Below are 22435 nucleotides of genomic sequence, written 5' to 3' on the forward strand. Positions count from 1 at the left end.
TGTATACTATAAAATAAAATCCAAAACATGCTTACAGTATAAATGAAACCCTCTAATAACCCCCCACCCAAACGGTAAAACTCACAAATACCCGAGCCATACTCCCTCTCCAAGCACTGTCCTGAATACGTGGTACTTTTGGACCTGCCACCTGTGACACATTTTGCCCAAACTACATGGGCTTCATCGTACGTCGGCTAAGCACCTTGGTTCCCACTATATTGCTGCACATCTTGCATCGCAGATACAAAATGTGTCACAGGAGGTGCGTCCGAAGGTGTACCACGTGACCATGGCGGTGCTTGGATATCGGAGAGAGCGCAGACTTTTTGAAATTGAAGTTGGTTGTTTTATTTGTTTAATTCTTTGTTATGCAACATGAGAAAGTCATATACAGTACAAGATAGCAAATAGTACATGAGTGCAGCCAATCGTAAGGACAGGCTATCATTATATGAGAAGCATGATGAGCGAGGATTTATGAAACATGTAATTTTCGCTCAAGTCAACTAAAGAAGAAGTAAAATGCGTTTTCATGTATGGGCATGAGGTTGCAACAGTAAGTAATAATACGTGACTCATAGTACTATACCCTTGTAGGACATAGTTTGCGTTTAACCTTCCTTTCAACATTTCGCATTCTGACTTGTTTAAAACATACAAGTCTAAGAGTATTATCATATCATGATGGCAAGGACAGTACAGTTTGTCAAGAATTCAGCTAAATTGCTGAGATTCTTATTTTACCTTTTATTCTATACTCCTTGTATCCCCGAGAGTTCTAGTAACTGTGGCATTCTGGGAATTAGGAAGACAATGACATGACTTTGACTATGCCTATTCTTCTCTTTAATAAGATATGCTTTAACCCCTTAAGGACCAAACTTCTGGAATAAAAGGGAATCATGACATGTCACACATGTCATGTGTCCTTAAGGGGTTAATCAGTCAAATTGTGTCTTGCATATAAAATGATGTATTAGCATGTTTTCATGTGCGGCTTCTCTCAGCGTAACGTACTTGCTTAGAAGAATCCTGAGAAAGCACAAGGTTTTGCATCTGCAAAGTTTAGTCTTAGGTTTTCAGATACAGAGAAAATGCGATTTTGCGCACATATATATATATCTATAGATATCTATAGATATATATCTATAGATATAGATATATATATATATATTCTAGCTATAACTTACCACACTGTTCCACTTCTAAAACATGTTTTAAACCATTATTTTAGTCCATTATTGGAGATTAGTAAACTGAAATATTGGGTTCAGTTGGAACTGTTGGTAGGGAACACATTTTTGTTTTTTGTTGTCTTCCTTCAGCACAGTGTGTGTGTGTTGTTTTTTTTTTTTTTTTTTTTTTGGTTCCCCCCCCCTCCCCCCTATTAATTTAAAGAGAAACTTAGAGCACCATAACCATAAGTTTTGTATATGTTTTTGTTTTACAATACAAGGATTTTCGGGATACAGCCCCTCTGGTTTTTTGTCAAATTGTCTTCTTGAACAGAGGTCCCCAACCCAGTCCTCAATTACCCCTGACCAGTCCAGGATTTGAAGATTACCCTGTTGTGTCTAAAGTGTTGTTGTTTTTTTTTATTTTTTCCCCCTTCTTCTTCTAAAAACACCTTCGATTAAAACTGGGTAATCCCTAAATAGTGGGAACAACAGTTGTTCTAGAAGTTTGCCAAAAAACTGGGGATCACCTGGCACTGAAACCCACTCAGTTTACTGCCACCAAGATAATGCGGAAATTTCAGTAACTCAGTATGTGTTCGGATCTGTGCATACTAGGATGATAAAAATTGGCTGTAAGGGCTTAGGCCAATTTTTGGGTGGAGAGCAAGCCTGGTTGAAAACCTTTCAATAAAAAACAAACAAACAAAAACTTGAGGGGCTGTGCTCAGACTCGCACACTATTAACTGTTACAGTATTTCTAGAGGTTATCATGATTAGAGTGCCAAATTAATGCTGATTTATTTTTATAACCCAACAATTAGATTTAAGAACTGTGATTTTATATTAATCTCCTAAAAATGACTCGGTTGCATGTTTAGCATTATTGTTTGTTGCTCTGACTTTGGACCTTTTTTTTTAGCTGTACTTACAGCCAGGGTAGGTCCTGTGATGAGGGAGATTGTGTACACACATAATGTAATGTCCCTTTAGAGATTAAAAATAAGAGAGACAAACATGACTCATTTTGTATGTAATCAGGCACCACATAACATTGATTTCCACAGGGGAAATCCCCTTTTGGTTTCAATGTTCTTATCGCAAAGACTTCCATAACAAGAACAAATAAAAAAAACTTTTTATATCTCTCTTGAGTCGTGCTCGCTCATATTAAATGTCATGTTTGGTCAGAAGCAAATGTCATGTGAAATAACGCCACGGGAAAACGGGCCAACAGAATATAACAATACGTTGTACATCTTAAAGAGGATGTTGCCAATATACACACTTCACCTATATAGAATAATACTTTATTATACCTCTATACACTATATGCCAATCTCAATGTGTCAGCATGAGGTAGGATGTTTCACGTTCTGTTTATCCTGCTAAGAAAGTTAAGAAACTCTGAGAAAAGACTTCACAAAATTGCAAAGTTTATAAAATTGCAGCTCTGTATAATTACCCTTCTGCTCCTTGTCTTTGTTTGATTCATCGCTGTCTGGATCCTTGGTGTAGTGGTGGATAGAAGACTGCTCTGATTTCCCTTGCATTGATAGACATGGTTTTCTCTCTACTTGTCTGGGCATTTGTGAAAGCGCAGTTAGTATAGATCAATCATTTTCCCTGTCTGCCTTCTGCTGTCCCAGCATCATATTGGTAGAAATGACCGACACTGACTGTACTTTTTCCAAGTTGTTTGACTTTGTACGGATTTAGTCCGAATATTATACAGCAAAAGGTGGTTGTTGCTGAATGTCTCCATTAGTATTTAAAGCAAAGAGATATAGGCATAAAACATATCAAAAACATATTTTGGGCACCCACTCTGAGCTGGAATGAAATAATGTTCTTTTAATCATTACACCGGTAATGCATTAAGACATACATGAAAAAACACTCTTATTAAAAGCTCCTGGAATTTATTTTGTCATTCGTCTGGAAACCATGATATTCTATACATCTTATAACCCCTGTATCTATTATCTGTATTTAATCTTTCTTACTCGTGCTGGATTTTAATATATGAGAGCAGCCATTTTGTTCTCTTCTGCTTTTTAAGTAATCAAAAATACTTTTAAACATTGTTCTAGAGAGCTATTAGATTCATTTGGATAATAAAAGGCATTCGAGTTATGCACAAAGAGTAATTCTAAAGCTGGTTTGCCCCAGTTTTACTTTTCATAAATTCTTTCCTTTACAAACCTCTCAAATCATTGTAGCCAAGTACAACTGTTTTTAAAACCGATATTTCCAAACATTAAACGGCTGTTTTAAGGATTTGTTGGGCTTGTCTTGTCTGCAGGAGGAACAGTCTGTCCAGCACCAAACTACTCCTGAGCCCCCAAATGTCCACAGACAGTGATGACTCGGAGCAAGAGGGCAAGCTTGGCATGTGTAATAGAGAAATCGTTCGAAGAGGAGCCCTCATCTTGTTTTGTGATTATGTGGTAAGTGATTGATAGATAATAATGGAGGGACTGTTCTATGGAAATTGTATCTTATTACGCATTAAAGAGACACCTCAAGCACCATAATCACTAGTTACCAGAATTATTTTTTTTTTTTTACACTTGAACTAGATTATGCAGAAAGGTATGACAACTATTGAGCTGATGTTTTCAACATCATACACCAATCTTGCCATAAGGTGTGGTGTGTAAATATCAATAATGCTTTTTTAATACAGTAAAAGAACTATAGTGTATGTCTTGTCACTCAAGTCAGACAGAAACCAAGATAGGAGGAGGAATGGCTCTGCTATACACAACCCATTAAACTGTTATTTCAACAAATAGTGAACGCAGCACAGATCGCAAGAAAAGCATGTGCCTTTTGTTTTCTTGTCATTGCCTGTTTTACATTGGATTACCAATGCTACCTTCTACTGAATTACTTTGTGTATAGGGATGAAGTGGCCTTTAAATGGTTGTTGCAAAAGAAACATTTAAAACTATTAAAGAAAAAGAAAAAACATTTTCTGTAAGTAAATATTTTGAGCAGAAGAATTTGCATACGATCTTCAGTACAGTAGGGAAGTCAAACACAATGAGAGAGAACAATACAAGCATGTTATCTTAATGACTGGCAATCGCTTCCCTCAATTATTTCTTACTGTGGTAAATTAAAATAAGAAGTTGCAACATATGCCAATAAAGAGCTAAAATTCAAATTTCTGTTGTTACTCTGCATAGAGTTCAACATGAACAAAAAAACTTAAGGGAACACTATAGTGTAAGAAATACAGACCTGTATTCCTGACAATTTAGCTGTAAGATTGCCGTCAGAGGCTTAAAATGTGATCTTACGCACCTTTTATCACTGCCTCCTTGGCTGAGATCACAAAACTTGACGATCTCAGCCAATCCAATGCTTTCCCATAGCAAATCACCAGGAGGCTATCGGGCATTCATAGCAAAATGCTGCACTGCGCCAGATCGCATCTTATAGAGCTGAATTGAATCAATGCATCTCTATCGGGAACGTTCAGCGTCTCCATGTAGAGCATGAAGATGCTAAGTGTCAGTGATGCACAATTGTGCAGCACTGACCCAGGAAGCCCCTCTATTAGCTGTCTGAGAATATATTTTAAATTGATTCAGTTGTTTTTCCATTTGTGTTTTTTAAAGTGTCAGAACCTACATGATTCGGAACACCTGACCTGGCTGATTGTGAACCATGTGCAGGATCTGATTTACCTGTCCCATGAGCCTCCCGTGCAGGATTTTATCAGCGCAATACACAGGAATTCAGCCGCCAGTGGCCTTTTCATTCAAGCAATCCAATCCCGCTGTGAAAATCTTTCATCAGTAAGTTCCCCTCTTCTTCTGTATAAAATCTGTGACAGGCACTGTAACCATTTATGGGAAATAAATCCACAAATCCACATAATAAATATAAAAAGATATACATCTCTACATTTTTATTTTATTTTGTTAATGGCATGTAGACAAGCGCCTAAATAATGGATTATTAACCTTCCCTAGACGGAGAAGCAGAACATTCCCATAGATTTCTGTTCCTCCCCGGTTTTCAATATGCAGTTTAACTAACTCCTTAGTGATATTTTTACCTGTCCAATAACAAAATGCATTGTGCACTCCTGAGTCACCGTCAAGTCACCCCCTCCCACTATTCAAACAGCACAAAGGTTCTGCCTCAAAATGATGTGCCAAATGGTAAAGATTAATTTAATGTGGAAATGTTTACCTGCTGTATCCTTTATTAAACTTATTTTGCTATGGTGTTCAGTCATTTTTGGCTTCCATTAATGCTCATTATATTACTGTTGTGCTGGACTTCCACATAATGATGATAATCTCAAAGAGTGTACTCAGTCTGTTTCCATAGTGCCACCCTTTTTATATGTTGATAAGAGCCCTGACCATATATCTGTAATGATCTACATGTGTATTTCAAACTTCTTGGATGGGGGGGGTTGTTTGGTTGTTGTTGTTTTTTTTTTTGTTTTTTTTTATTGTATTTTATGAATGGACTAAAGTATTTTATGTTTTTTCTTCATTTTGAAGCCAACCAGTCTGAAGAAGACTTTGCAGTGCTTAGAGGGCATCCACCTGAGCCAGTCTGGTGCATTGTTAATGCTGTACATTGACAAGTTGCTGTGTACTCCTTTCCGCGTGCTTGCTCGCATGGTGGACACGTTGGCCTGCCGCAGGGTGGAGATGCTTCTGGCTGCAACGTCACAGGTACACAGATTCCTTGTATCTAGCATAGTTGAGAGTTTACTGGGTAAAAATAAACATGCGTATGTGTTGACAAAGAAGGCTTCGTTTTCAAGATTATACAGTTGCAGGAGCGGAAGCAAGGTGAGATAGATACATATGTCTATATATCTCTTTTAAAGGCTATATAACATCTAAGCAGTTTGAATAATTTACTGGTTTTCCATTTATTTTTGATTTTACGTTGGGACTGTTGGAATTTTTGTAAAAAAAAATCCTTTTCCCATAAAAAATATCTATATTATATAAATTTTGTTGAATTATTTAAATAACAAAATCCAATAATTTGTAACCTGATTGTTACAGAGAAAGAATGGTGCACAGTTCCACGACAAATTTGTGCTGTCCTTTGCTTTAAAGCATCCCGCTACCTTTTGTTAACATACTATTTATTCATTTTATTTGCTGTCCATACAGACCAGTGTTTCTCAGTTACCAGTAGAAGAGCTGGACCGAATCCAGACATATTTGCAGAACAGTGGCTTGGCACAGAGGTAATATGGGAAATATTTTGATCTTCACATATAAATTGCTGTCTGATAATTTAAACAGCTCAGCTCCTCAATCTGTAAGGCCTTTTCGTGATATACATTTTTGAGACTGCAGAAGGCTGGTCTCCGACGAATTAAAGAATATATCCTCGTAATTTTAAAATGATGGACAGAATACTTTAATAGATTGGTGTGTCAATTCAGCAATTTTTACTTGGTTCACAAATAATTCCAGAGTGGGGATGCACTACATCTGAAGCTGCTTCAGGACCAAAAGTGAAAACATCTGTGCCCTGCTATTCAAAAATGATCTGTATCTTCTCTGCCTGCTAATCAGCCTCATAAATCTCAAGAGATGAAATTCAATGTGTTCATCAGGCTAAAAATTATGATTTGATTTATGTTGCGGAGGCAATAGAATACCAAAATATTCCAATGCCCCACTAATGTCCTTTCTTCACTTCATACCAATACATTTGCTAATAATATTTTTTTTTGTCTCAGGCACCAAAGGCTTTATTCCCTGCTGGACAGATTTAGGTTTACCGTAGCTCCAGAATCGATTAGTCCATCACCATTAATTACAACTCACCCGCTGGACGGGGAAAACCAGCCACCTTTAGAGACACTGGATCCTGATAAGGTAACAAAAGATGTTTGTTTTCTAATGTCTACATTAAAGGTGCACACGAAGCAACCTAACCATTACAATTTGCTGTATGCTGCCTAGAGTTCCCTGGTGTCGTCCCATTTAGAAACTATTAAAGGGTTACTCCAATCATCATCACCACTTCAGCGATTTGAAGTGGTCATGGTGGTAGGAGTCAGTATGTGCAGTGTTTCTGCTTGAAACACTTCCCATACTGAGATTTGTAATTGTGTGCTGGAGGCTGGTTGCACCCACAACACACACAACTCTGTTCTGGGCGAACTAATGTCAATTCTGTGCATAAATTACATCTGTCCACATGCACTGCACATGGACAAGAGACGTGAAAATCTTCTCCTTGCAGGCAGAGAGCCTGCAAGGGCAAGCTATCCCTCCCACCCACTCTGAGCATTCTCCCGTCTGCCTCTGTGATCATTGTTTTCTATCTATCTATCTATTTATAGATATATATATATCCTCCCTTTCTCCATCAGCTTCCCTCCCCTCACTGGCCTGGAGCGAGAGTATGCGCTCTTAGCCGGTGAAATGGTCCAATCACCATTTTGTTTTTTAAATGTATTTTAGTTTTTTTCCTTTATCCAGATTTTACCATAAATTGAGAAGGAGTGCCTCCCCCATAGTGTCTAGGGCCTATTATTGCAGAAATGCCCCCTCTCTCAAGGGTTATAGTAAACCTTTATTAATGCAGGGCTCTTCCCAGCACTCTAGCACAGCCTCCATCACAGCTATATTGGCAATTTGGAATTAACACTCAATTTAACTCAATATCACTATTATTTGTATCTAACCAAAACCACAATGATTGGAAAAGAGTGCTGGGGTAACTGGCCTGGGGAAGTCTCAACCAGTTGATGTTATCAAAGTTTAACTAGGGGTTGTTTAAGTTTTTTCTATACAGACTCAAATTACATAATAAGCATTTGGTAAATTGTACTTCAATTTTAAATGGTCTCTGTGACACTCTTCATCTCGTATGGAGTATATCACAGAATACATTTGGCAAAGTTTCTTTATGAAACTCTTTGTCAGTGGATGCTCTACTATACATAGAAATCTGTTGCTGCTACAGCAAATACAGTGTTAGGGTATTTTATATTGTTTTTGTTTTAATTTGTTTGTTTAATTTGTTTCCTAGTTGGCGAATCAAGTTCACCATTTTGTTTGTTTACTTTTTAGGATTGGTATGTGGCGCTGGTTCGCTCTCAGTGCTATACACCTTCCGACTGTGCATTGCTGGAAGGAGCCGAACTAGTGAATGAAATTCCTCAATCAGAACGCCCTGCTTTTATGACCAACAAGGTAAAGAACCAACTCATAGTGTCTCTCTTGCTTGTGGCATTCCCACCTTGTTTTCATTTTTTTAAATTTACCCTAGTATAATAGGGTGGCGGTATAATAATTTGGTACAAAAAGCATAAAGAAAGGAAAAAACTAAACACGGCTGCTTTTTATATTTTTAGACATGGGTAGGAAAAGGTCTTGTGCACCCATATGCTGGAGGAAATAATAGTCATATGTCAACAGTGGCTGAAATTACAATGGGAGGGTGTTAAAAGGAATAATAATGTTCTCTGTGTAGACTGTGGGTGGTTTAAAATTCTAGGAGATAATTTGACATGGTGTGTTAGAAACTGATTGTTAAAATTTAAATGTGGTTACTTTAAAGTAAAATGTTGGTTTGGAGCTGAAGCAGATGATGCAAATGTAATGGTTTCTTTCAATTCCAGATGTTTAACCTGAGTTTGCTGGTCCCTTGCTTAGAACTGGGCGTCAATCAGATTGTAGGAGAGCAGAACAGCACTTTATTTGAGGGGACGCATACTGTTATTCTGGATCTTATTTCTCACAATGTCCAGCAGCTCCCAAATATCCACCATCCTCTGCACCCTATGCAGCTGGTTGAAAAAACGGAGTACTGGGAGAAGCTGAGCCTCCTGTATGGTAATAAATGACTCCTATTTCAAAATAGTTACTATGTAAATTAGGAGCTTGGGTGCGGTTCCAGAAATGTACTGGTCGTTTAAGACAAGGTGTGTAGAAATCATTAAATCCCCTATGGAACCGTATGTATAACTAATAAATAAGTTTGAGCAGTGTGTGGTTTTGGAAACTGATTGCGCTCATTGTTTCACCCATTCTTTCAATGCCAGTTTTGTTTTGTTGATTCTTAATGGGGCAATTTAAGCACCAAAGGCACTTCAACTTAGTGAAGTGGTTATAATACATAGACTGACTCTTTTGTCTGGCAGTACTTCTATTTTGCTTAAACCACGGCTGTGACTGTCAGACTGACTATCACTCAACTCGCGTCCTCATTGATCACCTTTCCTTAACAGATGCTAAACACAGTTTCTATGATATGAGAAGCATTAAATTGGTGGTGATTTGCTGATGTGCACGGTTTGTTGCAGATGCTTCTATTAGATAAAGCCAAGATGATCACAACTGATGATGTCATCAAGGGCTTGGTGGCTGCACTGTAAAGACCGTCCCTGTGCTGATCACGGTTAAAGAAACACTGCTATACACCATCTCTCTCCACCCTCCCCTTTCCCCCCCCAAAAAATTATGAGTATATCTTAATGAAAGAATCTTCATGAAAATACAAATTTTGACTGTGTTGGAATTTAAGTGAAAATCCAACCCAGTCAAGAGATCTACTGAGACAAAGTAGGGACAACTACTTTCTATATATATTTCCTATGCCTGGAAGTTCTAGACACTGGGCAGAACTACCGCCGTCTAGAACTGTTAATCCCCCATAGCAACTAGACCACCGTGTGCAAACCCCAGATGGTGACAGTGCGGCTCTAAGTTTTAAAACCTATGTATTTTTTTCCTCCCATTTTTTTGTTTTCTTTTGTTTTTTGGTGGGCATCTAAATTTAAAAAAAACAAGGTAAAAATAAAGCAAATGTTCAACATAAATATTTATTTTTAACCTTTTAATTGTTCCTTTAAAGTATGTTAACAGTTTTTTGTGTGATATTTACAATCCATTGTAATTATTCATTATGCATTTTGCTTACTCTACTGAACAGTGATTTGACAGCCAAATTACAAATTGTAGGTCAAAACATAGGAGAGCATCTACAATGAATGAAGCTTAAGGTTTCTTAAGAGATTTAAATGGGGAGAAGCACAGCATGAATATGAGGTCAAAACCTCAAAGTTGTATTGGTGACCAGAGTGTTTCTTTAAGTTACCCTTTAGTCTACTTCATTGTAGAACCAAAATTGCACATAAGTCACCATGTGCTGAGAGACACATTTAAAAGGCTTCATGAACTACAGTAGTCACTGCGTTCACTTAATAGACTCCACACTATATTATGATCAGTGTTTATTATACCAAGGAACAATGAACTGGTCCATGTACTTAACCTCCTGGCATTGAGGATTGTACATGGAGTAGGTTCACAGAGACGCTGGCCTTTCTTTAGAAGACTGAACCAGAATATATGCTTTGATTTTCTGTGTAAGCAAGAACTGGATGACATTTTTTTTCTTTGCACTTGACATTGTGTTTTCTGACACAGGAGATACTGCTGTATACAGCTCAATTGTGACCCTTTGTCGGGCCTTGGCTCAGTATCTGCTTTTACTGCCAAAACTGCCCCCTGCATTTCACATCCAACCGGAGAAAGAGGTGGAAATTGTGACATTTATGGTGATGTCTGTTGAGGTGAGAAGGGCGTGTTTGATTCTTTGCTCTATGCCGTTCTAAACAATGATTCAAAGATTTCACAGAGGTTTAACATGAATAGCTGTACATCATTTTGGATACTGATGGAATAGGAGAAATTTATGTATGGCAATTGCAAATATTTTCAAATTCTAGTAACTCGTACAATAAATATTGTGTTTTGGGTAACTAATGTAATTGATTAGTGCAACCAAGTTCAGAGTTGCATTTGATTTATAATGATTTTTTATGGTAATGGAGCCTTGCATTGACATCCCAGTTATTTTTTAAGCTCAACCAGACTTTGAGCCAGCATTTGCATGTCTGAACCTATGACAGTGCTGCCAACATGGTTAGTTGGAGATTTCTCAAGTGCCACTGGGTGGCTTTCTTTAGGATAGCCAACACCCTGGAAGCCGGGCTCAGAATTTCAACCCACTGGCAAATGAAAGCTGATCCCTAGTGTTTGTGCTCTCCAGGATCGCACAGACTATTATTCCTGTCTAGTTGGCTAAGATTTGGAATTTTGAGGTCTGCTGGAAGCCAAATATATGTTGTGCCTTTCATCATTGGTTAAAAATTTCAGGACTTCTATAACCGTACTTAAGCACATATGTGTTTAAAAAATCAGGAAGTATCTGACTTGAAAGTTTATCAGAAAAAGTGGGAACAAGTAACTTGAGCCAATACTGATGAAAGCAGAACAGAAGCTATATGGGATATAGGATTGAGAGTGTTCAGATAGGTACTTATGTAACTGAAGTTTGATGACCTGGTTAAGGTGTACCGATGGATGGAGTTGGTATGGTGGAGCACAAATGCAAGCAGAGTGATATGGAGCTTGGGTACTAAATGCAATATTATGAGCTGGGAGGGGGAAACTGGTGAGTGTTAAAGAGGGAGCTGGTATGGAACTGAGAGACAAAGAAATGTAAGATTGATTTGAATACAACGTCTAAGTTGATTTAGAGAAGGTGAGATAATAATGAAGTGAGGATCAGAGGTTCTATGGAGACAGACTTGCAGTACCAGTGGGAAGGGAAAAAAGTGACATTGAGAAATGAAAGTGAATGAGTAGTTAGACGGGAGTATATGGTCTGGACATTTTCAGATCTAGTACGTGACAAGTTTATCTAGGGCCAATACCTAAATGTTTGTTTTTATTATGTAGTGTGTGGGGTCCTGATCATTCCATCTCTCTGCAGGCTGTATCATGGCATTTCATACATGAAGAAATTCCACTGAGCATGGATCTCCAGGCCGTGCTTGACTGCTGCTGTCTGACGTTACAGCAACCTGCACTGTGGAACTTGCTGGCCTCTGCAGACAGTATAAGTCGTGCCTGTTCCCTGATAGCCTGCGTGCGATTTATTATTGAAGCAAGTAGGTGATCGTTTGATGCACACACAAGCAAACATTGTTTATGTTATTATTGAATCATCTGTGCTGCCCCCTCCCCTCCCCCCCCCCCCATTCTCCACCTATATTTCTTTAGTAAACTTATGCAAAGGACACGTCTTCAGATAAAATAAATAAATCCCATTTTCTCTTAAGTATGAATTTTACATTAAAAGTAAATGCAATATAACTGAGTTGAAACCCACACAGTTGTCAAGCCCAATTTAAATACCAGTTTTATCTTTGAAACTGTTGCTAGTGTGTGTGTGTGTTTATATATATATATTTTGTGTTTTGTTTGTATATTGTTTTTTTTCTTATTTTTTTTTTTTTTTATATGATGAAAAATCCTTTGCCAAAATTGTATTTAAAAAAAATAAATACATAGAAACATAGAATGTGACGGCAGATAAGAACCATTCGGCTCATCTAGTTTGCCCAAAAATACTTTCATTAGTCCCTGGCCTTATCTTATAGTTAGGATAGCCTTATGCCTATCCCACGCATGCTTAAACTCCTTTACTGTGTTAACCTCTACCACTTCAGCTGGGCGGCTATTCCATGCATCCACTACCCTCTCAGTAAAGTAATACTTCTGGATATTATTTTTAAACCTTTGCCCCTCTAATTTAAGACTATGCCTTAAAATATATATATATATATATATATATATATATATATATATATATATACACACACACACATTCAAAGGAAAATAAGCACCATGCAACCATTTAATTGAAGCCAGTTTCCCACTTAGTTTCAACAAAATAGTCTAAAAAGGCTAAAAAATTATATAAAGGCATCCAAAAATATTTCAAAGCACTGGACGAGTTGGTCCCATCATTATATGGACCCCTTCGAGTTACATGTCACACAACTTTTTTTCACTGAAGAGATGGGGGTTTAAAGCCTGCAATGTTTCACAAAATAATTTAGTTTCTGATGAAATTAAATAGATTTGTTTTCCCCAACTATTTTTTTATCTGTTTTTTTATGTTCATTTTCACAGCATGCATTGGCTTTAGAAAAAGTATATCTTTTTTTGTGTACTTTCTAGTTGCAGTCAAACCTGGTGAGCAACTCCTCACTCCCGAAAGAAGAAAAAACAGTGTTCAAGAAGATGAAGTGGATTCTAGCACACACGGTAAGCGATAACAAGGCTGTTATATACAGTTGGCAAATAGTTTTCTTTACATTATGGAGAGTCTTGCTGAGAGCCTTCTACTGCCATCATTGAGTGTCTCCTTAGAACAGCTTAATTGAAACTAATTTTGAAGGGTTAATACAGGAGTTGGAAAAAATAGTAAAGACTACTTCATGGTTTTTAAAGCCAATTGTAATGGATGATGTCAGAACTATTGATTTTTGGCATGCCATTGCCCTTTTATTGTAATTAAATACAATATATTGTCATGGGGAAAAGGACTAAATAGAATAAATGAGCTCCAGATGATTCCTGTATTCTATGATTCCAATTACGAATATCTAGTATTTAAACCTATAATTGTGCAAACATATTGATTTATTACAAAGTAAATATTATATTGCAATAGTTATCTACAGGGCTATTAGCACCAAAACTGCTTAAAATGACCAATTAAAAAAGCGGCAATTAAAAACAAAAGTATAGCAAAGAATGAGCCATCAACAATGCAGCAAATAGTTTTTATTTTATTTAAAATAATTAAGTTGACTCTTCTAATACCAGACTTTCAAGAGATTGGTGTAGCAAAGTCATAATAACACTGCAATGTCTCCAGCCAACCTAGCCAAAAAAAAGATATAGTCATTTAATCCTGATAAGAAAAGGGTATGATATATAGTTTAGACTGAATGACTAAGAGCCAAATGAAAGATTTTTCTAAAATACTAAGGGTGACAGGAATTGTTTAATCATTTTATCAGCAGTTAAGAAGCATCTCAAAGATTAAGTCATTCCAATGGATAAAAGGCCTGGTAACATGAATAGATACTAGAATGTATTCTTTTACTAAAAAGACAAACATCACACATTCCCGTATTTGGTTCTTCTAGAAAGTCATTTCCAGGTACAATCTCTTTTCTTGTCAGAGAGTTTGACGCCTATTCCGTGACAAACATCCAGGACACATTTACGTGCATTCACTTTCTTAATTTTCCTCTCTCTGTAGCTATTGTTGATTTTTCGCCTACCCTCCTCTATTTTATGGGTTTTGGGGTAGGCCTTTTGTAAGCTCACCTGTTGGAGGTGCTCTTGCCCAAGGTAAAATTTGAAATGAACTCTTTTATTTGACATCATGACATTTATGAGACCTTCCAGCAATTGTAAAGTTCCTTATCTCAAGCAGAAAATATTGGCCTACATTGAATGGGTTAGTGTAACATTTCAGATCCAAGACATACGTTTGAGTTTCTTCTACACATTAAACCATTATGTATCCTAGATAATGTAATAAGAATATATTTCTAGCTGAGATATATATGTAATAATATAAAAATGTAACAAACCCATACTTACTACTTATCTAATGCCCAAATAGCAGGGCCTTTACAGAAAATAACTCACATTGAATGTGAAGAAATACAGAGCATAAATATATGTTAACACTTATGTTATGTTGGTGCCCAGAGTATGACCGTCTACCAGCTGTTTTTTTTAACCACACTAAAACTATCTGGATAAACTTGAAATAATCTGTATTTCTGGTCTGTGGCATTTTTAATTTCACAAGGTCTATTATTGCTTTTAGACAATTCCGTGTAGTCTAGTGCAGGGTTCTCCGAACGCTGGCACTGCCGATGTTGCTGAACTACAACTCACATGATTCTTTGAATGAAATAGAAAGCCAGAGAATCATTGGAGTTGTAGTTCTGCAACATCTGGAGGGCCAGAGTTTGGAGAACCCTGGTCTACACATAGCATTGACCCCTGTACATTCCTGATTCAAAATGACTTACAGCCGCTGTTTTGTATCAGGCCTCTACTCCATTTCCTATATCTTCAGCAATATGTTTGACAACGTGCATGTGATATATTTGCCGGATGTGACCGTTTATAAGTCAATGCTGGCCAACCTTTGGCTGTTCCTCTTCCTTGGATTATTTCCCATTATGTGTGATTTGTGTTTTTGTTTAGATGCGATGTTGATCAAGCAAGCTTGTAACATGATGGCTGAGATGGTGGACTCCCTTCAGACAGTCTTTGTATTTGGGCACAGAAAGAATAGAAATATTGCAGGATTTCTAACCCCTGTCTTCAGAAACACCATAATCAGCTTGGCTCGGCTGCCATTAGTTAATAGTTACACCAGGGTTCCTCCACTGGTAAGCACTTGTGCATCATTCCTAACTATCAATATGGGTGATTTGTATATTTATATTTGCATTAATACATTTGTTCTGAAAACCTTTTTTTATTTATATTGGTATCCCTGAGTTTATTTATGAAGAAGAAACTGAAACTGCAGGATTTTCTCTGAAGAAAGTTTATCCAAATAGAAGTTTGTGGCTATTGATGGAACCTTTTTCTTTTTCCTATTCTGAATTAAGTTTTGCTGAATCCACTGGCCAAACAATGATCCATGTTTCATCTTCAAACTGTTTAATGTGAGTAACTCATATGAGGTATGTTTGTTTTTGTTTTTCCAGGTATGGAAACTTGGTTGGTCACCTAAAACAGGAGGAGACTTTGGGACGTCTCTTCCTGAAATTCCAGTAGAATTCTTGCAGGAGAAAGAAGTGTTTAAAGAATTCATATATCGTATCAACACACTGGGTATGGAAGTGACTTAAGTGATCCAGTCCTTATCATTTTAATCTGAGATAATGCCTCTTGCGTGGATGGATATCTTGATGTCAATTTGGATGCATTTTATTATTAGACTGGCTTGTGAAAGGGGGACTATCATGAATATTGGCCTAAGTGATACTAGGTTCTTACCTAAAGACATTTCACATCTCGTATATGTACACCCTGTATTTACTATTAACATTTCAGCATTCCCCTCTGTTATTAGATTCAGCCCTTAAATAAGCTAAAAAATAAAATAAAATAAAAAGCATTAGATTTACTTTTTAATCCAGCAGAGAGACTGTCTCCTCTCAGCAGCTACTCTGCCTTTAATTGAGATCATTTTTTGTATGTTTTTTTTTTTTATATATATATATATATATATTTATATATATTTTTTTATATTTATTCATTGCTAGGATGGACAAGTCGAACTCAATTTGAGGAGACATGGGCAACTCTTCTCGGAGTCTTGGTGACTCAGCCTATTGTAATGGACCAAGAAGAAAGTCAGCAAGAGGTACAGATATAACCATCTAGAATGTCTAATGCTCTTTAAAATCCTTTACAGCCTTCGTTTGATTTTATTGCTCGGAGTAATTTTAACGATATTCCCTACTGTCTGATACTGATCCATCAAAATATGCACTGCTGCCTGTACTGCTGAATTAATCTGTAACCCTTGTGTCCAATGGGGAGCCAATATCCTCACCATCTGCTAATGTGTATTGAATCCTAATGGAAACGTTGTCCATTTGGATCGAAAGTACAATGAATCCTGTCTGCAGAGCATCATTTATGCAGCAGGTTATTTGGTTTGCAGCCCAAGTGCTTTATGCTAGTCAGATAAGCTCATATTCCAGGATGCTCCTTAACAGCACAATTCATTTTTATTTTATATTTTTATGACTCTTTATCATAATAAGCTGTTTCGTGAATTTGTATTGTGAAGAAATCACTAAGTTATTTTGTTTATTTCCTTTTCTGTCATTCGGTATTTGTAACTACCGAACAGAGACCACCCCCCGGCTCGTTAACTTCATAGCATGCCTTCAATTAAGCCCTCTCCCTGTGCGGCGGCCATCTTGTTTGTGCGACAAAATGCAGCGTGACTAGGTCGTCGAGTGTCTGGAACTAAAATCGGACACTCGACTTCCTGAACACCGGTCCCAAACACACGAACGCTGGATCTTCATTTCCCAAACAGCTAGGAGAGCGCTGTTCGGTACTTTTGTTCATTCGTATGAGGGGAACAATCGCTGCTAGAAGCCAGGGGGAACCATTCGTGGATTTATTCGGTTTTTACAATTTTACAAAATAGACCGGCAAAACCACCCAAACTTGTGATCTGGGTGATTTTTGGATATGTTGGTCGCCCAGATCAGGGCTATCAGGGGATCTGACTTTAGTGGGTGATACCTTATGTTTTAAGGGGTGTTCTGAAAGTTGTGTAAAATTTAACTTTTTCTGCCTGGAGATAATGAAGTTAATACTTTATCATACTTAATTATCTCCAGGTCTAGGGGAGGGAATTATATGTTTGTACTGGAAGTGTTTTACTATTTCTTTGTTCCTGATTGGTTATATGATTTATGTCTTGTTGGTGGTTGCCTTGCATGGGGACTTGCATAAAAGCTGGTGTGGCAGCATTAAAAGTTAGTTCTGTTGCACCCTACTTCTAGACTTCGGCTGATGTTTGGGTATCTGTCTACTTCACTAAGGGATGGAAGCTGTTATTCGTATGGAAATCGCTTATTTTTTTTTGGAGAGTTATAATCACTGACACTCTGGCCGTTCGGGAGGAAACTACCGAATGGGTATTGGATATACCAGGGTTCATTACATGTATTATTTTTGCGACAGGTAAACCTAGTTGGCTTTAAGTATTGGCTTACAACAGATAAAAGAGCCATCCAAACTGACCTCTTCATCTCCAACAGCACAGGCTAGATCCTTTGTTTCTTTATCTTGTTTACTGATGGGGACAGCTGTGTTATAGCCTAAGCTTCCCTGAACTGGTCCACTATAACCTTCTCTACCATATCTGCTATTCTGTTCTTCTCTTTGCATTAAAGTATGTTCCCAGCTGCCATTGTTAGTGGAAGATGAAAGGCTATATCCTTACTCAATACTGTTTACAGGATAACATAGGATATTGAACTCAGATTTACACTCTTTGAAATGCTTTGAGACCAAATTGTGTAATGCCCCCATATTTATGCCGTCTACTAGCGATTCCTTCCTTCCTGACAGAAGTGCATTTATTCATGATGGAAAATGAACAGATCATGTTCCCCTTGCCGAGGGTGAGATTTTATCAGATTTTATTTTATTTTATTTTTTTATCGCTATGACTGTAATGCACCTGTCTAGCTCTGACAGACAGCCTGAGGATATGCTGAGTGAAAACATCTGTGTTAAAGGGGCATTATAGTCTCCAGCTTAATGTAGTTGTTCTAGTGAGTATGGTCCGTTCCTGCAGGCTTTTTAATGTAAACACTGTATTTTCAGAGAAAAGGCAATGTTTACAATACTGCCTAGGGACATCTCCAGTGGCAGCCACTCAGACAGCCACTAGATGTGCTTCCTGGGTCAGTGCTGCAGTGTGTATCACTGGTGTTCAGCGTCGCCACGCTCCTCATTGAGGCGCTGAACGTTCCTCATAGAGATGCGTTGGTTCAGTGCATCACTATAAGGATATGCTGATTGGTACAATGCAGCATTTTTCTGTGCATGCACAAAAGCCTCCCATCGCTTTCCTATGGAGGCGGGACTGGTGCAGCATGAGGAAAAGGTTAAGTAAAATAGGTTTTTCACAGAAGGCAAGGGGGGTCAGACACCCTAAACACTTTATTCACACATTTGTGTTCCTGATACTATAGTGTCCCATTAAAGTAAAAGATCAAGTTACTTGGCCAGATGCATCAAATGAAATGATGTAGACAAACTTATAATTGTAGTGGTTATTTATTCTGCAGGAGGACACAGAAAGGACTCAGATCAATGTGTTGGCAGTCCAGGCCATCACATCGTTAGTGCTCAGTGCAATGACCATTCCAGCTGCAGGCAACCCAGCCATCAGCTCATTGGAACAGCAGCCACGGAACAAGACCTTAAAAGCGCTAGACACAAGGTACAACTTTCCTTTCAGCATTGAGTGTATGTGACGGACATTGACTGGCTGCAGGTGGCACCCCAGAGGATAATGCATTGCACCTTGGGAAAGGTCATCCAATACTCTTATTACCATTTCAACTGCAGTTCTTCATGTCAGTAAAACTAGTCACTGGAAAATGTGACCTTTTCCAACATTTTGATTTCTACTTATTGCTGGATGATACCCGTTTTGTAATTCAAGAGATAGGTTAGTAAATGAAATGTAAGCCATTCTTAGTGCCTGTAATATTATTCTTTTTTTTTTTTTTTTTTTTCATGCGGTTGGTATTTAGTGCTCTTTTAGGTATGATTAAGATACAAGTTGTTGTTGTTTTTTTGTTGTTTTTTTTTCTCTTTCCCCTGACAACTGTTCAATTAGATGTAGCTTGATAAAGGCTCCTGTGGGAGCTGAAACGTTGCATGGTTTTCCAATAAACCTGCCTTAAAGGACCACTATAGTGCCCTGAGGGTGCCCCCACCCTCAGGGCCCCCCTCCCGCTGGGCTCTAGGGGGAGGAAGGGGTTAAACTTACCTCTTTCTCCAGCGCCTGGTAGGGAGCTCTCCGCCTCCTCGGCTGAATGCGCATGCACAGCACGAGCCGCGCGCGCATTCAGCCAGTCCATAGGAAAGCATTTACAATGCTTTCCTATGGACGCTGGCGTCTTCTCACTGTGATTTTCACAGTGAGAAGCACGCAAGCGCCTCTAGCGGCTGTCAATGAGACAGCCACTAGAGGCTGAATTAACCCTAATATAAACATAGCAGTTTCTCTGAAACTGCTATGTTTGTATAAAAAAGGGTTAAACCTAGCTGGACCTGGCACCCAGACCACTTAATTAAGCTGAAGTGGTCTGGGTGCCTATAGTGGTCCTTTAACACCTTCCTGAACTGCAGATTGAAACTATTTAGGGGGTGCCACCCCACGTTATGCATATTGTACTGATCAACTAGAGCAGTTAGACACCATTCATATAGTCTGTATTTTAAGCATTTTGCATCCTGTCAGTTGGGGACTGCCATGCAAACAATTTACTCAAAATTTCAAAGATGTTTTAATAATTAGATTGTAAAAAAGCCTGTTGTAACTAAATGTACTCACATTTATTTCTTCCAATATAAAATGATGTATTCTCAATGCTTTAATTGTACAATAGATTTTATTTCCTTTTTTTAAGTATGTTTGTGTAAAAACATTTTTTTTCCTCCCATATAAGATTTGGCAGAAAGTTAAGTGTTGTTAGAGGTATTGTGGAACAAGAGGTCCAAGCAATGGTCTCAAAGAGGGAGAATATTGCCACTCATCATCCGTATCAAGCATGGGATCCTGTACCCTGTTTATCCGCTTCAACTACAGGTGAGTGTGTTGTTCTTCTTAAAGGCTAGTGTTCAAACTACAGAATAAAACTAGAGGCTAAAATGTTATTCTAATCAAACCAGCATGCTGATTCTGCTCATTAATTCATCTGCATCCCTTGAATGCAACACTATACTGTTACTTATAATGAGTGTAGGTCTATAATAGGCATTTTGTTTTTGCTTGTATAGTTTCATGTAGTATAAAATTAAGTTAAAGGAACACTATAGTCACCCCGACCACATCTCAATGAAGTGTTCTGGTTGCAGTGCCCCTGTCCTCTTAACCTTGCATTGTTTTAAATTTACATTGGTTGTTTTTGTTTTTTTCATTGTTTTAAACAGCAGTATGATTGCCAGGATAGATAACGTGGCAAATAAAATAATAGGATTACTGAAAATGTTCTTACTATTTAGCCTTTTTAAAGTGCACCTTTGTCTGAACCCATTAAATGGTTTCTTTTACTTTTGATTTCTGCCTCTTTTGTGTAGAAGGTTTTTTGTTTTTTTTTAGTGTGTCCTGTTGCTGCAACCTTACAAAGGTTGTCTGAAGGTAGCTGTGTGAACATTGGTGTATGATCTGCTTTCCTGTATGGTTATCCTCTCTATTTCTCGGACTCCTCAAACAAATAATTCATAGACTGGAACACAGCTTGGAATGTTATTATGCTCTGTGAACTTCAGATCTTAAAATAAAGCTCACCTCGTTATTTTTATTAGCTGCTGGGCATTGTCCAACAAGTGACTCCTTTCTGATGTTTTGTCTGATCTACTCAGGCTTCTACCCGTCTGCCATCAATGTGGCAGAAAAAAACCTAACAATTTGGAGCCACTGTGTAGTTATCCCAACCACATACAGTGAGCACTGCAACCCACAATACTTTTATACATTTTGTGATTGATTTAGAGATACAGATAGGGGAATAGATTCTCAAGTAATTATATCGTATAATCTATATTTCATGGTGAATTTGTCATCATGGTGTGAAAAATATGTGTATAACTGCCTGAAGAAGTATTTGTCATAAACGTGTTTTGCAGAGAACCACATTCACTTAAATTCATTATTTCCAATGTCTAAATATCCCTTTTTAAACCTATACAGGTGCCCTAATTAGCCATGAAAAACTCCTTTTGCAGATCAATACTGAGCGAGAAATTGGAAACATGCACTATAAATTAGGACAGGTGAGCTTTTCATACTTGCATAGTTGTTATTAATTGTAATAAATATTTGTTGCCCTGTGGCATGGTATTGGGTCATATGCTTGTGTGCCTGCCTAGTCCTTATGGACGTGAGGGGAGGAGAAACGTTGTTTTTTTTTGTTTTTTGTTTTTTTTTAAGTTTTAAATGTAAGACCAAAATAGCAAACCGGGAGACTGGCTGAGTTAAGGAATTTTTGCAGTTTGGCTATTTTGTCCATAAATTAGAAATTTACTTTGAATTCCAAGCAATTCTCACTGTAGTGAATGACCCTTTAGTGTAAGTGTTTGGTGCAATATGTAGGCATGTGTCCAAAAACAATCAGTAATTTACAGATGTTTTAGCGTTCAGAGTTTACTGTGGATATATAGTGTCTTCTGCAATATGTAGGCATGGGACTTTTGAGAACAGATCATCTAGTAGAACTTTCTGCTAATGCTGGGGAGACAGAATTGTAGACTTGCTTGAACGGTGCATAATATTAACCAAGGTAGACTGGTACAGCTTGTATTTATGGCTCGGATGATGGAGAATGCTGTGTTTATAAATCTAGGTAGACTGTTAGAGCTGTGCGTATAAAGTTAGGTAGACTGGTACAGCTTGTATTTATGGCTGTGCGTATAAAGCTAGGTAGACTGGTGGAGCTGTGCGTATAAAGCTAGGTAGACTGGTACAGCTTGTATTTATGGCTGTGTTTATAAAGCTAGGTAGACTGGTGGAGCTGTGCGTATAAAGCTAGGTAGACTGGTGGAGCTGTGCGTATAAAGCTAGGTAGACTGGTAGAGCT

At 37.8% G+C, this 22435-nt stretch overlaps 1 protein-coding gene across 1 annotated transcript in view; it reads left to right on the forward strand.

Moving 5' to 3' along the window:
* HTT (huntingtin) overlaps window positions 1-22435 on the forward strand; it is a 188178-nt gene that overhangs the window by 147195 nt on the left and 18548 nt on the right. The window contains exons 42-57 of the mRNA XM_063457723.1: window positions 3485-3629; window positions 4809-4988; window positions 5709-5885; window positions 6339-6415; window positions 6917-7055; window positions 8259-8381; window positions 8810-9023; window positions 10620-10765; window positions 11971-12148; window positions 13224-13310; window positions 15282-15469; window positions 15794-15920; window positions 16355-16455; window positions 18914-19068; window positions 20306-20445; window positions 21550-21632. Coding sequence (XP_063313793.1) covers window positions 3485-3629; window positions 4809-4988; window positions 5709-5885; window positions 6339-6415; window positions 6917-7055; window positions 8259-8381; window positions 8810-9023; window positions 10620-10765; window positions 11971-12148; window positions 13224-13310; window positions 15282-15469; window positions 15794-15920; window positions 16355-16455; window positions 18914-19068; window positions 20306-20445; window positions 21550-21632 — 2260 coding nt within the window. The remainder of the gene's footprint in view (window positions 1-3484; window positions 3630-4808; window positions 4989-5708; window positions 5886-6338; window positions 6416-6916; window positions 7056-8258; window positions 8382-8809; window positions 9024-10619; window positions 10766-11970; window positions 12149-13223; window positions 13311-15281; window positions 15470-15793; window positions 15921-16354; window positions 16456-18913; window positions 19069-20305; window positions 20446-21549; window positions 21633-22435) is intronic.

This window comes from Pelobates fuscus, chromosome 6 (assembly GCF_036172605.1).
Source record: "Pelobates fuscus isolate aPelFus1 chromosome 6, aPelFus1.pri, whole genome shotgun sequence".
Taxonomy (NCBI): Eukaryota; Metazoa; Chordata; class Amphibia; order Anura; family Pelobatidae; genus Pelobates; species Pelobates fuscus.